The 16,761-nt window shown below is 44.2% G+C and overlaps 1 protein-coding gene across 1 annotated transcript; it reads right to left on the bottom strand.

The window, feature by feature from the left end:
• Positions 1-386: 386 nt before the first annotated feature.
• On the bottom strand, positions 387-9,627 carry ZNF551 (zinc finger protein 551). The gene is made up of 3 exons (XM_082863073.1): positions 9,404-9,627; positions 6,766-6,889; positions 387-5,375 (listed from the first exon to the last, which is right to left on the bottom strand). The coding sequence occupies exons 1-3, from the start codon at positions 9,434-9,436 to the stop codon at positions 3,469-3,471; spliced, it is 2,064 nt and encodes a 687-aa protein (XP_082719199.1). The 5' UTR covers positions 9,437-9,627; the 3' UTR covers positions 387-3,468.
• Positions 9,628-16,761: the final 7,134 nt, after the last annotated feature.

Genomic DNA, 16,761 nt, shown 5'->3' with positions numbered 1-16,761 from the left:
GTGCAGATTAAACAAAAAAATATATGGTGCCTGTGGGCTTTCAGTTGTGCAAAGGGCAAAAAACTGAGGAAATATAATTTCCTTCCAGTATTCAAAAATGATTGTCCCATAAGGCAAAGAGGTCACATCACTGAAGAATGAGTGAAATTCCAACATAAGTCTTACTTATTAAAATAATAAATAAATTACATAAAAAGAAAGTACTCAAAAGTTATAAATAGTCTTTTTACCAAAGAAGATAAACAGAGGGCAAACAAATGCATGAAAAAATGCTCAGCATCATGAATTCTTAGGAAAATGGAATTAAAACCAAAGAGAGTTAAAACTACACATTTATTTCAAGGGCTAAAATTTTAAAACATTGACCGTATCAAGTGTTGGCTACCTTGTAGAGGAACTGCAATTCTCATACACTGTTGATGGGAAGATAAAAGGGAACAACGACTTTAGATCACTGTTTGGCATATCTTAAAATGTTAAACATCTACCTACACTGCAACAGTCTGAGTTATTAACACATGGGAAATAAAACATATATCCATATAAATAACTGAATGCAAATATTTTAAGCAGCTTTATTTATAATACCCCAAACCTGGAAATAATCCAATGTCCATAAACAGATAAATGGATAAACAAAGACGTTATCCATAGAACAGAAGACTACTCAGCAATAAAAAGAATTAACTACTAATATAAGCATCATTGTTGAATTTAAAAATAATTGTGCAGCATGAAGTAAATCAGTTTTAAAAAAGAGTATACATCTTATGATACCTATTTAAAATTATAGAAAATACAAACTAACCTATTGTAAAGGAAAGTGAATCAATGAATCAATGATTGTCTGTAGGGCTGAGGAGAGTAGGGAATGAGATTCCAAAAGGGCATGAGGTAAATATGTGATAGATAAATTTACTTTCATGATTGTGATGGTTTCACAGCTTTACATGTATGTCAAAGCTTATCAAATTGTACCAATTAGGTAAGTGCACTTTGTTGCACATCAACTATACAAACCCATGTTGTTCAAGGGTTACCTTAACCTTTGCTAAATCTTAGGAAAGCCTTAAAATGTGGTTCCAAATAAAAGTGTAGATATCCCACTTCTCTTGGAAAATTAGGTTGGCAACCCTATATGGTCTCTACCATCTCTCTCCTTATGGCCTGGGAAATGCAGCCTTGCCTCAGTGGCAGCCAATACTGGCGAGCAATGAAGGCTGCTGCCACTTGAATCAACAGAACTGCTCACTGGGTCACAAAAGACACATCCTTGGGCTACAGGACTGCCCTTTTCTCTATCCTTGTTTTCCCACCAGTAGAGCAATGCCTTTGAGGGAACAGCCCAGAAAGGCTATAGGAATCCACAAACCTCAGCTACAGAAAATACAGTTATGGAGATCCTGAGAATTTCTGTACACATTGATCACACAGGAATAGTCACTGGAACATTTGTGGATGAATTTTTAGAAGAGGTACATTCCATCTAATTTACTGCAGTCTCCTCAACTCCCTATTAATCCAGTGTTTCTGCACCAACAAAACCAACCCCCCTCCAAAAAACCAAGTCCCCCTGGTAAATTTATGATTAACATCTCTACACAAAACTGTATTCCTTTTCTTGTCCTGACCCTGTTCCCCTCAGGATTGAGGGGTATCAAATAAAAGCAAGACCATGCGGGCCCTCCTGGGTACAAAAGCCCCTCCATGTATCCCTTGTTTGTTAGTAGAAAGAGGTTTTAGTCTCCAAGGTCTTCCCTGAGTTCCAAAGAGCAGACTCAAGCAGTTCCTAATTAGGGAAGTGAGGGAATACAGAAACAAAGGAAAAGCAGTCCAGGAAGAAAAGTAATGACAGCTTAAACAATAGTTCAGCAATAAATCAGAGTCCTTTCTCCTCCTCAAGTGATACATATAACAACAATCTGACACATATCTTTGTGCTGCTCAGCAGAAACCAAGACCCCACCCAGGTGGAAGATGGCGACTACATGCTGTCCACAAGCACATAGACCCCAGATAAGATAAGATAAGATAACTAAAACATCACCCTGTTACCTCAATACTAAGAAATCAGAAGAAAGTCCACGAGCTGCAACACTCAAACCAAATGTTGCCTTTAAAAACCCTTCCTTGCGGGCTCCCCTGGTGGCACAGCAGTTGAGAGTCCACCTGCCGATGCAGGGGACACGGGTTCGTGCCCCGGTCTGGGAAGATCCCACGTGCCGTGGAGCGGCTGGGTCCCTGAGCCATGGCCACTGAGCCTTCACATCCGGAGCCTGTGCTCTGCAATGGGAGAGGCCACAACAGTGAGAGGCCCGCATACCGCAAAAAAAAAAAAAAAAAAAAAAAACCCTTCCTTGAAAACCACTGGGGAGTTCAGGTCTTTTGAACATTAGCTGCCTATTCTTCTTGCTTGATGCCCTACAGTAAATGCTGTACTTCACTTCATCATAACCTTGCGTCAGTAGATTGGCTGTGCTGCACATGGGCAAGTGGACCTGAGTTTGGTTCAGTAACACAAATTATGGTTCTACCTGACCCTTGTAGTCTAACAATAAATGACACTGAAAATGTCATTGAAAATTTGTATATCGTGGTACATGGCTCCTTTATAGGACCTGGGGAAGAGGTCCCCTCAATGGTGCTGGGAATTATGTGAACAAGGGAATAAAATTCATGTTGGTCACAGAAGCACTGGGGGTTCTCACAACAAAGGCCTCCTCTTCAGGGTGGCTTCTGACCTCTCCAAAAATCGTGGCACCAGTCCACCAATTAGGACCACAGAGACCTGCAGTCTTCCTTTCAAGGCCTTGGGAAGCAATGAAAATTAATCTGTTCACCTCTACATGCTAACAGATCACAATTCTGCTTCCAAACCCCCATGGAAGAGAGAAAAGAACCGCCAAAATTAAAGATGCAAGAGGAGGTCTTTACAAAAGATCACAAACCAGAGCAACATGCAGCAAGCAGTTTCCACATTGGTAAATTAGAACCTGGAAAAATTCATCACAAGTATGATGTGAGAACAATGATGTCCCTGAAAAAAGTAGTCCTTCTTAGCAAGCTGAGGATAGGTCCTTTGGACCCAACCTGAGTAAGGTCCATTCCCTAACATCAGAGAGAAAGGAATGAGGATCCTGCTAAGGGTTTGGGCTATTCATAATTTCCTCACGCAGATGGGAGAACACAGAGTTCAGCTTTCCTGAGCCTGTTGGAGTGGTGCCTTATGTACAGGGGTGAAATGGCTTCAGCCACAGAAAGTGGCAGTGACATAAATCTAACAGCAGCTCTGGGCAGGTTACAAGGTATAATGCATCTCCTTAAAGCCTTAGATGTAACTGAAACTTATGGGCAATCTTGCATGGTGGGTGTTTGAATAAATGAGGTTTAAATTCAGATAAATGGCTCTCACACAGTCTCCTCCAGTATTGCTATACTGAGTGAGGAAATAAAACATTCCCTGCACATTTAAGGCTTTTCTCCAGCATGAACTCTCCAGTGTCTGAGGAGGTTAGGTTTGCGGCTAAAGGATTTCGCACATTCACTACATTCATAAGGTCTTTCTCCCGTGTGAACTCTCTGGTGTTGAATGAGGTCAGATTTGTGGGTAAAGAGTCTCCCACATTCACTGCACTCATAAGGCCTCTCACCAGTGTGCCTTCTCTGGTGTTGAATGAGGCTAGAACTTTGGCTGAAGGATTTCCCACACTCATTACACTCATATGGTTTTTCCCCAGTGTGAACTCTCTGATGTTGAATGAGGCTAGCACTTTGGCTAAAGGATTTCCCACATTCCCCACATTCATAAGGCTTTTCTCCAGAATGAATTCTCCGGTGTTGAATAAGCCCAGAGCGTTGTCTAAAGGATTTCCCACATTCACTGCACTCATAAGGTCTTGTGCCAGTATGAATTCTCTGGTGTTGAATGAGGTCAGATTTGCGGGTAAAAGATTTTCCACATTCAGTGCACTCGTAAGGTCTTTCTCCAGTGTGAACTCTCTGATGTTGAATGAGGATAAATTTGCGACTAAAGGATTTTCCACAAACACTGCACTCATATGGTCTTTCTCCAGTATGAACACTCTGGTGTCGAATGAGGTTAGAGAACTGTCTAAAGGACTTCCCACATTCACTGCACACATAAGGCCTTTCTCCACTGTGAATTCTCTGGTGTTGAACGAGTTCAGATTTGCAGCTAAAAGATTTCCCACATTCGCTACACTCATAAGGCATTTCTCCAGTGTGAACTCTACCATGTCGAATGAGATTAAAAATTTGTCTAAAGGCTTTCCCACATTCACTGCACTCATAAGGCCTTTCTCCAGTGTGAACTCTCTGGTGTCGGAAAAGGCTAGAACTTTGTCTAAAGGACTTCCCACATTCACTGCACTCATAAGGTCTTTCTTTAGTGTGAACTCTCTGGTGTTCAATGAGGTTGGATTTGTAGCTAAAGAATTTCCCACACTCACCACACTCAAAATGCATTCCTCCAGTGTGTTGTCTCTGGTGGTGAATGAGTTTGGATTTGTGACTGAAGACTTTTCCACATTCACTGCATTCATAAGTCCTTTCTCCAGTGTGAATTTTCTGGTGTTTTCTAAGACTAAAGTTGTGGGTAAATAATTTTTCACGTTCTCTGCATCCATAAGGCTTTGTACCACTGTGAATTCTCTGGTGTTTAACAAGGCCAGAGATATGGCTAAAGAATTTCCCACATTCACCACACTCATATGGTCTTTGTCCAGTGTGAATTTGCTGGTGCTGAACAAGTCTGTAGTTGCAGTTGAAGGCTTTCCTACATTTGTTACACTCATAAAGCCCTTCTTTAGAGTGGACACTTTTATCTTGAACAAGTGTGTGGCTGTGGCTGGCAACTTTTTCACATTCACCCCACTTGTAATGACTTTTTTCACTGTGAAAGGCCTGTCCACTCTTGCTGCCACTCTGTAGTTCCTCACTGTTGGGTGTGGCCTGGTGCTGGAGAAGGCCCAAGGTGGCTGGGAAGTCCTCCCCAACCTCCCCACAGGTGAAAGGCTTCCCTGGCACAAAGAAGTTGCAGTTCCTCACAAGCGAGGCCCTGTCCACATCTCTCTTCCAGGGCTTCTCTCCACTGTCATGCTTCTGTTGCTGGCGAAGGTTTGCAATGAAACAGAAGCATCTCACATATGTGCCACCCAAGTCTGGTTTCTGCAAAGGGTATACTCTTTGGTGCTCAGCTTGCTGCAAAATATCTTTTAAGATGGGGACACACATCTCACAGGGGTGGGTCTTCTGGGTGGATGGACCTGCCTTAGAAGCCCTAACCTGTGACTCTCCTTCTACAGATATACTCTGCTCAGAAGGGGCCTCCTCATCTTCTGTTCCATGGCAACAACCTGAAAGCAGAGAAATGCTGAGGAAATGCATGTTTACTTTGGTGGGAAAGTGAAGTCCCATTACAAAGGTGTGTCAGACACAACAAAGAATGAGCCATGGGTTTGTTCTAAAAACAAGGAAGCTGGGGGCAAGCTGAGGAAGTGGCTGCTTGGCAGCAGTGGGCAGGCCTCTGAAGATCACAAATAGGGGAGACCTCACCAGACAAAGGACACAAGGATGGGTTGCACCCACAGAGCCGAGGCAAGGCTTCCAACTCATTCCTCTCCCAACAACCTTCAGATGTGGGGCAGGCTAGTTGTGTCCTGCCCCAGTAAAATCCAAATGGAATCAAGTAGCTGGCATTCAAGGAATATTTAAGGATATGTGCACACCTCATGATACATCTGCAGGTCAGTGGGGGAGAACACTACAGAGAGAGAAGTACAGAGGAACAGGTGACCCATGGAAGCCACAAAGGTAAAGGTAGTCAGGAACTGGAAGTCACAGAAGAACTAACAAGTCAGCAAAGTGTCAAGTATGGGGAAAAGGTAGAAATGAGGTGCAGTCAGTGGCACTACTGGTCACTGGGCAGGCTCCTGGTTTGATATGAAAACAGCCATGATGTCATATCTTCCCCCAGCTGTCACTCACCAGGCCCAGGCAGGCTCTCCTCTGAGACCATCTTACCATGTCTACTCTGTGAAACAACCAGGGTTCTCTCTGCACCCTCCATTGTACAACTACTCAGAACCTGAATAACGCAAGTCTTATGAAAGACAGCATAGGGGAGTGGCCAGCACTGGCCTAGAGCAACTTGCCATATGACAGTATTCAGTAAAGAAAACATTACATATAATTGAATCACTTTGCTGTACACCAGAAACTAACACAACATTGTAAATCAACTATAGTTCATTTTTTTTTTAAGTCTCTAATAAAATGAGATATTCCTGGAGAAGAAAAAGAAAACATTACAAAAAACAACTAAAGGAGAGTCTTACAAAAACAGCCCATGGATCATGTAAGTAATGACCATGATCTGGCACAGGCAGTCACAAAGAACTTTAGCTAGAAGAAGAGGGAAGAACTGGAGGCCATAGATCTGGACATAGTCACTCCACCAGGGAGAGGACAAGCAAGTTGGGATTCATTAAGCCAACTACAAGATTCCTGACTCCCAGACCCATCTCTGCACTTTTGGAGGCAACAGGTGTTAGGGATGCTTGGGGAGTCCATTACTCAGGGCATGACACACAGCTCAGTGCTGGCATCCACAGCACATCTGACAAGAAAGTAGAGGAAATTAGCAGAGCCCATGATCCAGCTGTGGAAAAGACAATGCTAACTCCAGGGAAAAAAGGAAAAACAGGACATCATCTCAGAACACTGGAAAGAGTGTGAAGGTCTTACCCAGGGATGCTACAAGTGCAAAGTTTTCCAGCATCACATTGTAGTACAGGAGTCTCTGAGCCTCATCAAGGAGCCCCCACTCCTCCTGGGAGAAGTCAATGGCCACATCCTCAAATTTCATACCCTGTCATAATGGAGACAGTTCATTCCACCATCAGCTTCTCTCCTATGATTCCAAGATCATCATGCCATGTTCCCCACTCCCCCCACCCCCAGCCCCAATGTATCCTCTGCTCACTCTACTCCCCACCTCAGAGGAGATACCAGACCTTGGTGCCATTAGAATCACTCTCTCATATTCCCACTGATTCTGTGTCTTCCCACATCAATAGGCAGATGAGCAGATAGGTGACATCTGACCTCTGGGTCTTGCATGTAGGCCACATTGCCTCTTGTCAATAAGGTGGGTGTCACAAACATAGGTTAGGGAGAGACACTGGCCACAGGGAAGGTGTGAGTGATCTGACACTGGTCTTTCCTTCACCCTTATGACCCCAACAACAGGGTTCTAGGGCCATTAGTTCACACTACCTCTTCACATGCACATCTTTCTTTGAACCACACTTCGCTCTCACAGCTGCATTCCCGCAGGGAAAACTTCAAAGGTCACACAGCCTTGACATGATGGGGATAGTTCATTTCATGACCAGCTTTCCCCTTAGGATCCTAATTTCACCACCTCCCCAATCTATCAGTTGCTTACCCCTCTCCCTTCCCCACCTCATGAACATTTCCAAGCTCAGGTGGCACTGATACCCATTGTCTCATCATGGTCCTTTTGATCACTGTATCAGCCCTCAATAACAAGCAGGTGGGTAGACAGATGTCATCTAAGCTCTGGACCTAGCACATAAAGCCACAACACCCCACTCTTCTCAGGCAATTCCCCTGGGGTTCCCCAGATCATTTCTCCCAGACACCACCAATCTTGGGCTCACCCTTGACACTTATGCTAACACCAGGGTCCTGGAACCATGAGTTCACGCTCCCTCTCCATGTGTACATCACTCTTTCCACCACAACTGTCTCACAACTTCACTCCCACAGCCACAGCCTCCCTCCTGCTCTACACCAAAATCATCTCCTCAGCCTCTCTATTCATTACTCAGTATATGTGATCCACAGAATGCTTGGCAAATTCAAACACGATCAAGTACGACCCTAGACTGTGACAGTTCCCACTGACAAAGGCAGCCTTGGATCCTGCTATGAAGGCCTCCTTCCTTGACTGTCCCTTGCTTCAACCTCACTCACTAAGAACCACATCAGATCTCAGATACCCATGGCCCTACTCCACTTGTGCTGCACTTGATGAACCCTCACCAGTCATAGCTTTCCTTTCTCCACCTAACCCTCATTCAAGGCCCAGCACCTGGCCCTCTACATCATCTGTGAGTTTCCCAGATGACCGCTTGTGTCCCCAAGCTAATCTGCCAGCCTGACTAGAACACCCCAGGTCCCACCAAGTGTTACAACAAAACCCTAGTGAGTTGGTAGAGCAGTGAATAAACACCAGCTTGTCTGAATTACTCCTGATGATGCCTCTGCATCCATCTCATGTCCACTGATCCTTAAGAAGCCTTGGTTGCATGCCAAACCATTTACCCTTATAACCCTCTCTGTGACTAACTCCTTCACCCATGTTGTGACACCTACCTCCCACAACCAGGGGTCAAAAAAAAAAAGTTGTTCCAGACCTGCCTCCTGCTCCACTGCTCTCAGCTACCATGAGAAAGAAAAGATACCTGCACGTCCCTGAACCCTCCCTCACCTCCCCTCCAGGCCTTTACACATTCTGGTACCTATGCCAGATCTGGTACTTTCCTCATCTGATTCCACTCGTTGTCAAAAATAGGAACCATCTTACATAACTCTAGGCCTGGTGTTTGTTCAAGGCCCCCAGGCCCAAGGCCTGGAAGAGTGGCAGAACAGTACCAGGACGCTATTACCCCAGAGACCACAAGGGTGGGGTGAGGACTAACGAGACCCTGAAATAAACTCCACAAACCAGTATCACTAAGCGATTCCGTAGTTACAGGAATCTGTGGAAAAAGAGAGGTTGTTTGAGAGTTTGACCACCACGGCCAGCATCCTTGGGCTCAGACCGCTAAGTACCCTTGGCCAGCCCAGGAGCCAGGTGAGCTCGAGATGTCTGAATTACCGCCGGGCCTCAGTCCTGAGAGCAGACTCTTGCCAGCTGTGTAATCTTTTACAGGATTCGACATTTCCCGTATCTATTATCTCTCTTCTCGTCTCTTCTTCCTCTGAGCAGCCTTAGGAAAACTTTTAGAATCCTATCTCAGTGTCCCTCTTTTGCTCACACCCTTCAGAATGAAAGTAAATCTCCTCAGGCACAACTTCGCCTCACAGTCTGTGTCCTGCAGACATAAGACGAACTCCAGGTTTCCTGAATCCTCCCGCCTCAGTCCGACCTCCCAGCCTTTGCACTTGCGGGTCCCTCCGCCTGCCACCCTCTCCCACGCGCCATCACACTGTCAGAAAAAGACCTACCCACAACCGGCTCACCGTCCCGGACACCGCGCCCCGAGCTGCAGGCACGTGAGCAGGCGCCCCGCACTTGGGTCTTTAGTGTCTGGGGGAGGTGAGGGCGGTGAGAGCCCGGAAGACAAACGTTTACCTGAGGCGGGTCCCTCAGCGCCGCCGCCGCCATCGGAGTCTGTGGACGAAGCGGAGTCTGTGAGGCGTGGAGGTCCCGATCTCAGCCTGTTACGGGTCACCCCGAGGTGCGCCACCGCCAAGCCATGGATCTGCCTCTGTGGAGGCCTCTGACGCCTTCTCTTTTAGGACCCCTGGCTCCGAGCCTCTGAGTGGGCGACCCGACCTGAGAAAGGCCAAAATGACCGCCACAAGGAAGACGCCAGAAATCCCGCCCCGAAGCGAAGCCCACGCACGGAAGTACCTCTGCCCTGGGCTTTCATTGGCTCAACTCCGCCACCATTGGGCGCATTGCCCTCTGGGTAGTGTAGTTCCCACAGCTGCGCAGGAGGACATTCCCGGAGTCCACCTTGGCCAAGAAACGTTCTGCGCAGCACGGAGAAATATAGCCATTATTTTGTAATAACTTTAAATGAAGTACACGCTATAAAAATATTGAATCAGAGACCCCTGGCGGTCCAGTAGTTAAGACTCCGCGCTTCCACTGCAGGGTAAGATCCCACATACCGCTTGACGGGGCCAAAAAAAAAAAAAAATTAAATCACTATGTTGTATACGTGAAACCAATATAACATTGTAAATCAGCCATACTTAAATTAAAAAAAGAAAGGTTCTGGGGCACTGAGAGTAGTGCTGGGAAATGACTAACCTTGGGGGGAAAGGAATGTGATTATCCCTTTTTAAAGGGGCGGTTCGCGGGTTTCCGGGGAGCGTTGTCTGCCACGGATCATTTGTTTAGAAACATTATTCCGGTCTCTGTAAGCTCAAAATGGCCCCCTGTGGCTAAAAAGATTATTCCAATTATTTCCAAAGGCTACAAATGCGAGCGGACATATTCTCATTCAGACTCAAAATGCATCCGCTCTTAGCTGGAATGTAATAAACGTTTTATTGCTATTCAAATACATACAGTTAGAAGTGTTGGTTGTTTTTTAACTCTGTATGTTTAGTTAGGGCCATGACTTGGAAGATGAGTAACGATGTTTAGGCCTCCCTGAAATAGGAGGACAAGAAGTTTTCTCTGCCTCTGTTTCCCAGAGAACATCTGTCATGGCTGTATCCTCACTGATTGTGTCTAAACCATAAAGCAGAACTGTCTAGCCATTTAATATTTCTTACTCAATGACCAAAGATATATTCAGTTCCCTTAGGAATCTGACATCTATCTCAAATGGAGAGCAACTTATGAAATTGTTTTGGTATAGTGTAGTGCCTGCTCAATGAGTGGTAGTGTTCTCAGGCAGAGGGCATGTGCAAAAGGGGCATCTGAACCCCATCATCTCATCTCCTTGCTGGGAGGGGGTTATCATTTCTCCAGTGATTGTTGGGGCTGTTGTGCATGAGGAATAGATGATATCGGGAAAAAAAAATTGTGAAATGCGAATTATAAGGAACTATTTATAATGATTATGTAGTTAGTCAAAGATAGTGGCAGAGATAACTCTGGGGAAGCATCTGAGAAGGGTGAAAAAAGTTAAGACCTCAGGGCTTCCCTGGTGGCGCAGTGGTTGAGAGTCCGCCTGCTGATGCAGGGGACATGGGTTCGTGTCCCGGTCTGGAAAGATCCCATATGCCATGGAGCGGCTAGGCCCGTGAGCCGTGGCCGCTGAACCTGCCCGTCTGGAGCCTGTGCTCCGCAACCGGAGAGGCCACGACAGTGAGAGGCCCGCATACCGCAAAAAAAAAAAAAAAAAAAGTTAAGACCTCAATAATTTTTATTAGGAGATACTAAAGTCTGAGAAGAGATGAGTTAAGCTGAGCTCAATATTTTTCCCTGATTTAAACATTTATTTTTATTTTTATTGGCATATAGTTGATTTATAATATTATGTTAGTTTCAGGTGTACAACATAGTGATTCAAAATTTTTATAGATACTTCATTTAAAGTTATTACAAAATAATGGCTGTAGTTCCCTGTGATGTACAATATATGCTTGTTGTTTATTTATTTTCTACATAGCAGTTTGTACCTCTAAGTCCCCTACCCCTATCTTGCCCTTCCCCTCTTCCCTCTCCCCACTGGAAACCACTACTTTGTTCTCTGTATCTGTGAGTCTGTTTCTGTTTTGTTATATTCACTAGTTTTCTGTATTTTTTGGATTCCACATGTGATATTTGTCTCTCTTTTTCACTGAGCATAATACCCTCCAGGTCCATCCATGTTGCTGTAAATGGCAGAATATCATTTTTTATGGCAGAGTGGTATTCCACTGCACGTGGGCATGCGTGCATGTGTGTGTGTGTGTACCACATCTTTTTTATCCATTCATCTGTTGATGGGCACTTAGGTGGCTTCCATATCTTGGCTATTGTAAATAATGCTGCTATGAACATTGGGTGCATGTACCTTTTCGAATTATTATTCTTGTTTTCTTTGGATATATACCCAGGAATGGAATTGCTGGATCACATGGCAGTTCTATTTTCTGTTTTTTGAGAAACCTCCATTCTGTTTTCCACAGTAGACATTAACTGCTCTGGGACATCCAAGGAATGGGGAAACGATCACGGTAATAAATCCAACAATAACAGCAGCAGCAGCTGAGTCTCCATGAACCTCAATGTGCACCTGCCCCGGGCTGAAGGCTTCAAGTGCCATGATAAAGGGACTGTCCCCAGTTCAGCAGCTAGACTCCCAGGTTTGAATCCAGCCTCTTGAATCTGATACTTTCTGTGGTATGACCTTGGGGGACCCACTTCATCTTTGTGATCCTGGATTTCCCCAGCAATACAGTAATAGCTCCCAATACCCAGAGTGTTGTAAAAATTAAAAAGAAATTCTCAAAATGCAAATCCTGGAATTCTGGTACCAGTACAGGCTGTATTTTGTTGCTTTGACTGACCGTCACAGAGGCTACGGTGAACACCTTCATCACCTCCCTGTCACAGTCAGTGAAGTAAATCTTGGGGACCTCTAGAGTGGCCCACAGATTCCCTGGGATTCCACAATGAGACCTCAGTAACCTGAAGACACGTCTTCCAGTGGACCAGAGGGTTCTAGGAAGCCCCATTTATTTCTCACAAGCACCTGGGGACAGAAGGGCCCAGAGGTATATGGCTTGGGGATATCACCTGCAGGTGTGGCTGGTAGTGTAGCCACTGCACACAGAACGGGCACCTCAGCTCCTCCAAAGGCCTGGGCACAGGGCTGCTCTTTATCCCCATTTTACACAGGAGACAACCCAGATAGTGGATTGTTTTGCCTGTTGTCCCAGTGATGGCTGGTGACGAGATTTAAACCCACATTGTATGGGCCACGTTTGGGGAGTCTGATCACTGACCTATTCTTTGGCTTCCAGAAGGGCTTCAGAATGTCTGTCCTAATACCACCTGGTCCACCTTTTTTTTTTTTTTTGTCTGCATTGAGTCTTTGTTGCTGTGCACAGGCTTTCTCTAGTTGCAGCAGGCAGGGGCTACTCTTCGTTGTGGGCGCAGGCTTCTCATTGCAGTGGCTTCTCTTGTTGCAGAGCACGGGCTCTAGAGTGCAGGTTCAGTAGTTGTGGCATGCGGGCTTAGTTGCTCTGGGGCATATGAGATCTTCCCGGACCAGGGCTTGAACCTATGTCCCCTGCATTGGCAGGCAGATTCTTAACCACTGTGCCACCAGGGAAGTCCCACACCTGGTCCACCTTAAAGTCCTGCTCCAACCCACCAATCCCCAAGATAGACCAGGAAAATGGGTGAAAACTACAAAGCAGGGCTTTATTATATTATTAAATGTCTAACTTAGGAAAGTGATGAAGTGTGTTAATAATGCAGATAAATCTATAATGCAAATTAATTGTGTATGATAAATATGAACATTACATTGTGTATAGCATACAAATTTGCAAAAATTAATTTATTTTATTTATTTGGCTGTGTCGGGTCTTAGTTGTGGCATGTGGGATTTTAGTTACAGCATGCAGGATCTTTCATTGCAGTGCGTGGGCTTCTCTCTAGTTGTGGTGCGCAAGCTCTAGAGCACGCAGGCTTAATTGCCCCAGTGCATGTGGGATCTTAGTTCCCCAACCAGGGATTGAACCCATGTCCCTTGCATTGGAAGGCAGATTCTTAACCACTGGACCACCAGGAAAGTCCCCAAATTTGCAAAAATTAAGAAATATTTTTCCGGAATTGAAAACCATTATTCCATAAAGCAAAAGAATCACTTATGTTATTCAAGGAGTAAAATGGGTAAAATTCCAATATATCTTTGTTATTTCACTGTCCTATTTGTTAAAAGGAAATAGCCCTAACTCATAAAGGAAAACAGCCTAAATGATATGAGCACACACTTTACCAAAGACATACAGATAGCATATACACATCCGAAAAAATGCTCATCATGAATCCTTAAGGAAATCCAATTAAACCAACACTGAGATAGCATGACAAACTTATTAAAAGGGCTAAAATTGGGGACTTCCCTGGTGGCAGAGTGGATAAGACTCTGCATTCCCAATGCAGGGGGCCCGGGTTCGATCCCTAGTCAGGGAACTAGATCCCACATGCATGCCACAACTAAGAGTTCACATGCCACAACTAAGGCGCCTACCTGGCACAACTAAGACCTGGCACAACCAAATAAATAAATAAATATTTTTTAAAAAGGAGGGCTGGGCTTCCCTGGTGGCGCAGTGGTTGAGAGTCTGCCTGCCAATACAGGGGATGTGGGTTCATGCCTTGGTCCGGGAGGATCCCACATGCCACGGAGCGGCTGGGCCCTTGAATCATGGCTGCTGAGCCTGCGCATCCGGAGCCTGTGCTCCACAACGGGAGAGACCAGAACAGTGAGAGGCCCGCGTACCGCAAAAAAATAATAATAATAATAAATAAATAAATAAAAATAAATTTTAAAAGGAGGGCTAAAATTAAAATAATTAAACAAATCAGGATTCACTAGGATGTGAGGAAATGGAACCCTCATACACTGCTGGTAAGAATGCAAAAAGATAGTCATTTTAGATCAAAATTTGTTAGTTTCTTCAAAAGTTAAATATTCACCTACCCTATGACTCAGACACTGCACTCAAAGTTATTGAAAAAAGATAAAATATATTCATTTTAAGAAATGTACACAAATGTTTGTATCACGTTTATTTTTAAATTGTCAAAAATCTGGAAATAACCCAAATGTCCATAAACAGATGAATGAATAAACAAATAGCGATTTATCCAAATATAAGATTACTCAGCAAAAGAAAAAGGTTAAGTATTCACATAATGTCATTGATGAATCTCAAAGTAGTTATACAACATAAAGTAAACCTGGAAAAGGGGTAAATATTTAATGATTCCCACCATATAAATTCTACAAAATGCAAAGGTATCAATTTTAAGTGAAAGTAAATTGATGATTATTTGGAGGGAGGGAAGGGCAGGGCGAGATTATAAAAGGACATGAGGTAAATATACAGCAATGGATATGGCCATTATAACTATGATGGTAGTTTCACAGGTTCATACCTACAGCAAAACTTATCAAATATTATACTTTAAATTATGTATATAAGAAAATGTATAAAGTTTAATTCAATGTAAATTATACCTTTAAATAAAGCTATAAAAAATGGCTTCACATTTCACAAATCTGTGCATCCCTTTTAAGAAAATAAATTTGAGAATGCTATAATGACTACCATGTCTCTCCTCATGCCCTCTGAGAATCAGTCTTGCCTCAGTGGAAGCCAACATTGGTGAGCAATGAAGGATGTTTCCAACCATGTCAACAGGAATACAGACTGGGCCACAAAGCTACATCCCAGGACTACAGATCTCCATTTTCACTACCTTTGTGTTCCCGCCTCTGCAGTAACGGCCTTAAGGAGAATATCAGTGAGAGACTACAGGAATCCACAAACCTTTACATGGGAGACCAGCGGTCAGCTTCCCTGAGCACACTGGGATGGTGACTGATGCAAACTGTGGGGACCTGCCAGGTTGTAAAGGTAAAACGTCTTTGGCCATAGAAATTGGCAGTGACTTAAATTTGGCAAGAGCCCTGAGCAGATCAGAGAGTATAACAAGCCACACATGCTTTCATATAACTCAAACTTACAGGGGATCTCCTAACTGTGAACATTTGTACAACACTGAGTTCAGATATATGGCTCCTTTAGTGTCATTATAATCAACAGGACAATCGCACATTTCCTAAAAAGCTAAGGCCTTTACACAGTGTGAACTCTTTGATGTTGAAAGAAAGTAGATTTTTTGCTAAAGGATTTCCCACATTCATTACTATTACAAGGTGTTTCACCAGTGTGAACTTTCTGATGACAGTGAAGTCTGGAGCTGAAGGTGATAGATTTCCCACATTCATTGCACTCATAAGGCCGGTCTCCAGTGTGAACTGTCTGATGATCATGGAGGCCAGACCTAGCAGTACAAGATTTCCAATGTGCACTGCACTCATAAGGCCTATCTCCTTCGTGAACTCTCTGATGATAACGGAGGTTTTTGCTATAGGTAAAAGACTTCCTGCATTCATTATACTCATAAGGCGTTTCTCCAGTGTGAACTCTCTGATGATAACGGAGGACAGACCTATCAGTAAAAGACTTCCCACATTCAGTGCATGCATAAGGCCATTTTCCAGGGTGAATACTCTGTTGCTGAGTAAGGATAGAGCTATAGCTAAAAGACTGTGCACATTCACTGCACATGTATCATTTTTCTCCAATGTGACCTTTTTTGGGATAAACGAGCAAAGATTTGCAGCTAAAGGATTTTCCACATTTGCTGTACTTGTACTGCCTTGCCCCAGTATGAACTCTTTCATGTTGACTGAGGGTTGAGCTCCACTTAAAAGATTTGCCACATTCACCACACATGTAAAGCCCTTCTATAGTGTGGACTTTCTGATGCACAACATACAAGGATTTAAACCTGAATGCTTTCCCACAGTCCTGGCACACAAAACACTGTCTTCCAGTGTGGACACCCTGGTCCTGATCAAGTGTGTTTTGGGGGTTGAAGGCTTTCTTGCATTCTCCCCGAGTATAATGAATTTTTCTTCTTCGACAAGTCACCCCACACTCAGAGATTTTTTTTGGCTTCTCCCGGGAGTGAGTGGCCTGTTGCTGGAGGTGTCCTGACAAGACTAGGAAGTCCTTCCCAAGCTCCCTGCAGGTAAAAGCCTTCCTTGACTCCTGGAAATTGCAACTCTTCACAAGTGAAACCTTGTCTACACTGCCTAAGAAGGGTTTTTCTCCCATGTGCTGCTTCTGGTGTTGTTTGCTTGCCCTGAAATAAAAACATTTTTCACATGCCCCACACCTCGAGTTTCTAGTTGTGTTGTGTTCCCTGCTGCTCAGCCAACTGGAAAATGACTCTCA

Source organism: Leucopleurus acutus (genome assembly GCF_964270905.1).
Source record: "Leucopleurus acutus genome assembly, chromosome: 20".
NCBI lineage: Eukaryota > Metazoa > Chordata > Mammalia > Artiodactyla > Delphinidae > Leucopleurus > Leucopleurus acutus.
Note: the sequence above shows the minus strand (reverse complement) of the source record. Positions and strands in the feature narration are given on the sequence as shown.

Coding starts and splice junctions, on each gene's coding strand:
- ZNF551 (XM_082863073.1), bottom strand. CDS start 9,436: ATGGCGGCGGCGGCGCTGAGGGACCCGCCTCAG. Junction 6,890..9,403: donor CGCTGAGGGACCCGCCTCAG/GTAAACGTTTGT, acceptor CCATTATGACAG/GGTATGAAATTTGAGGATGT. Junction 5,376..6,765: donor TGCACTTGTAGCATCCCTGG/GTAAGACCTTCA, acceptor CTCTGCTTTCAG/GTTGTTGCCATGGAACAGAA.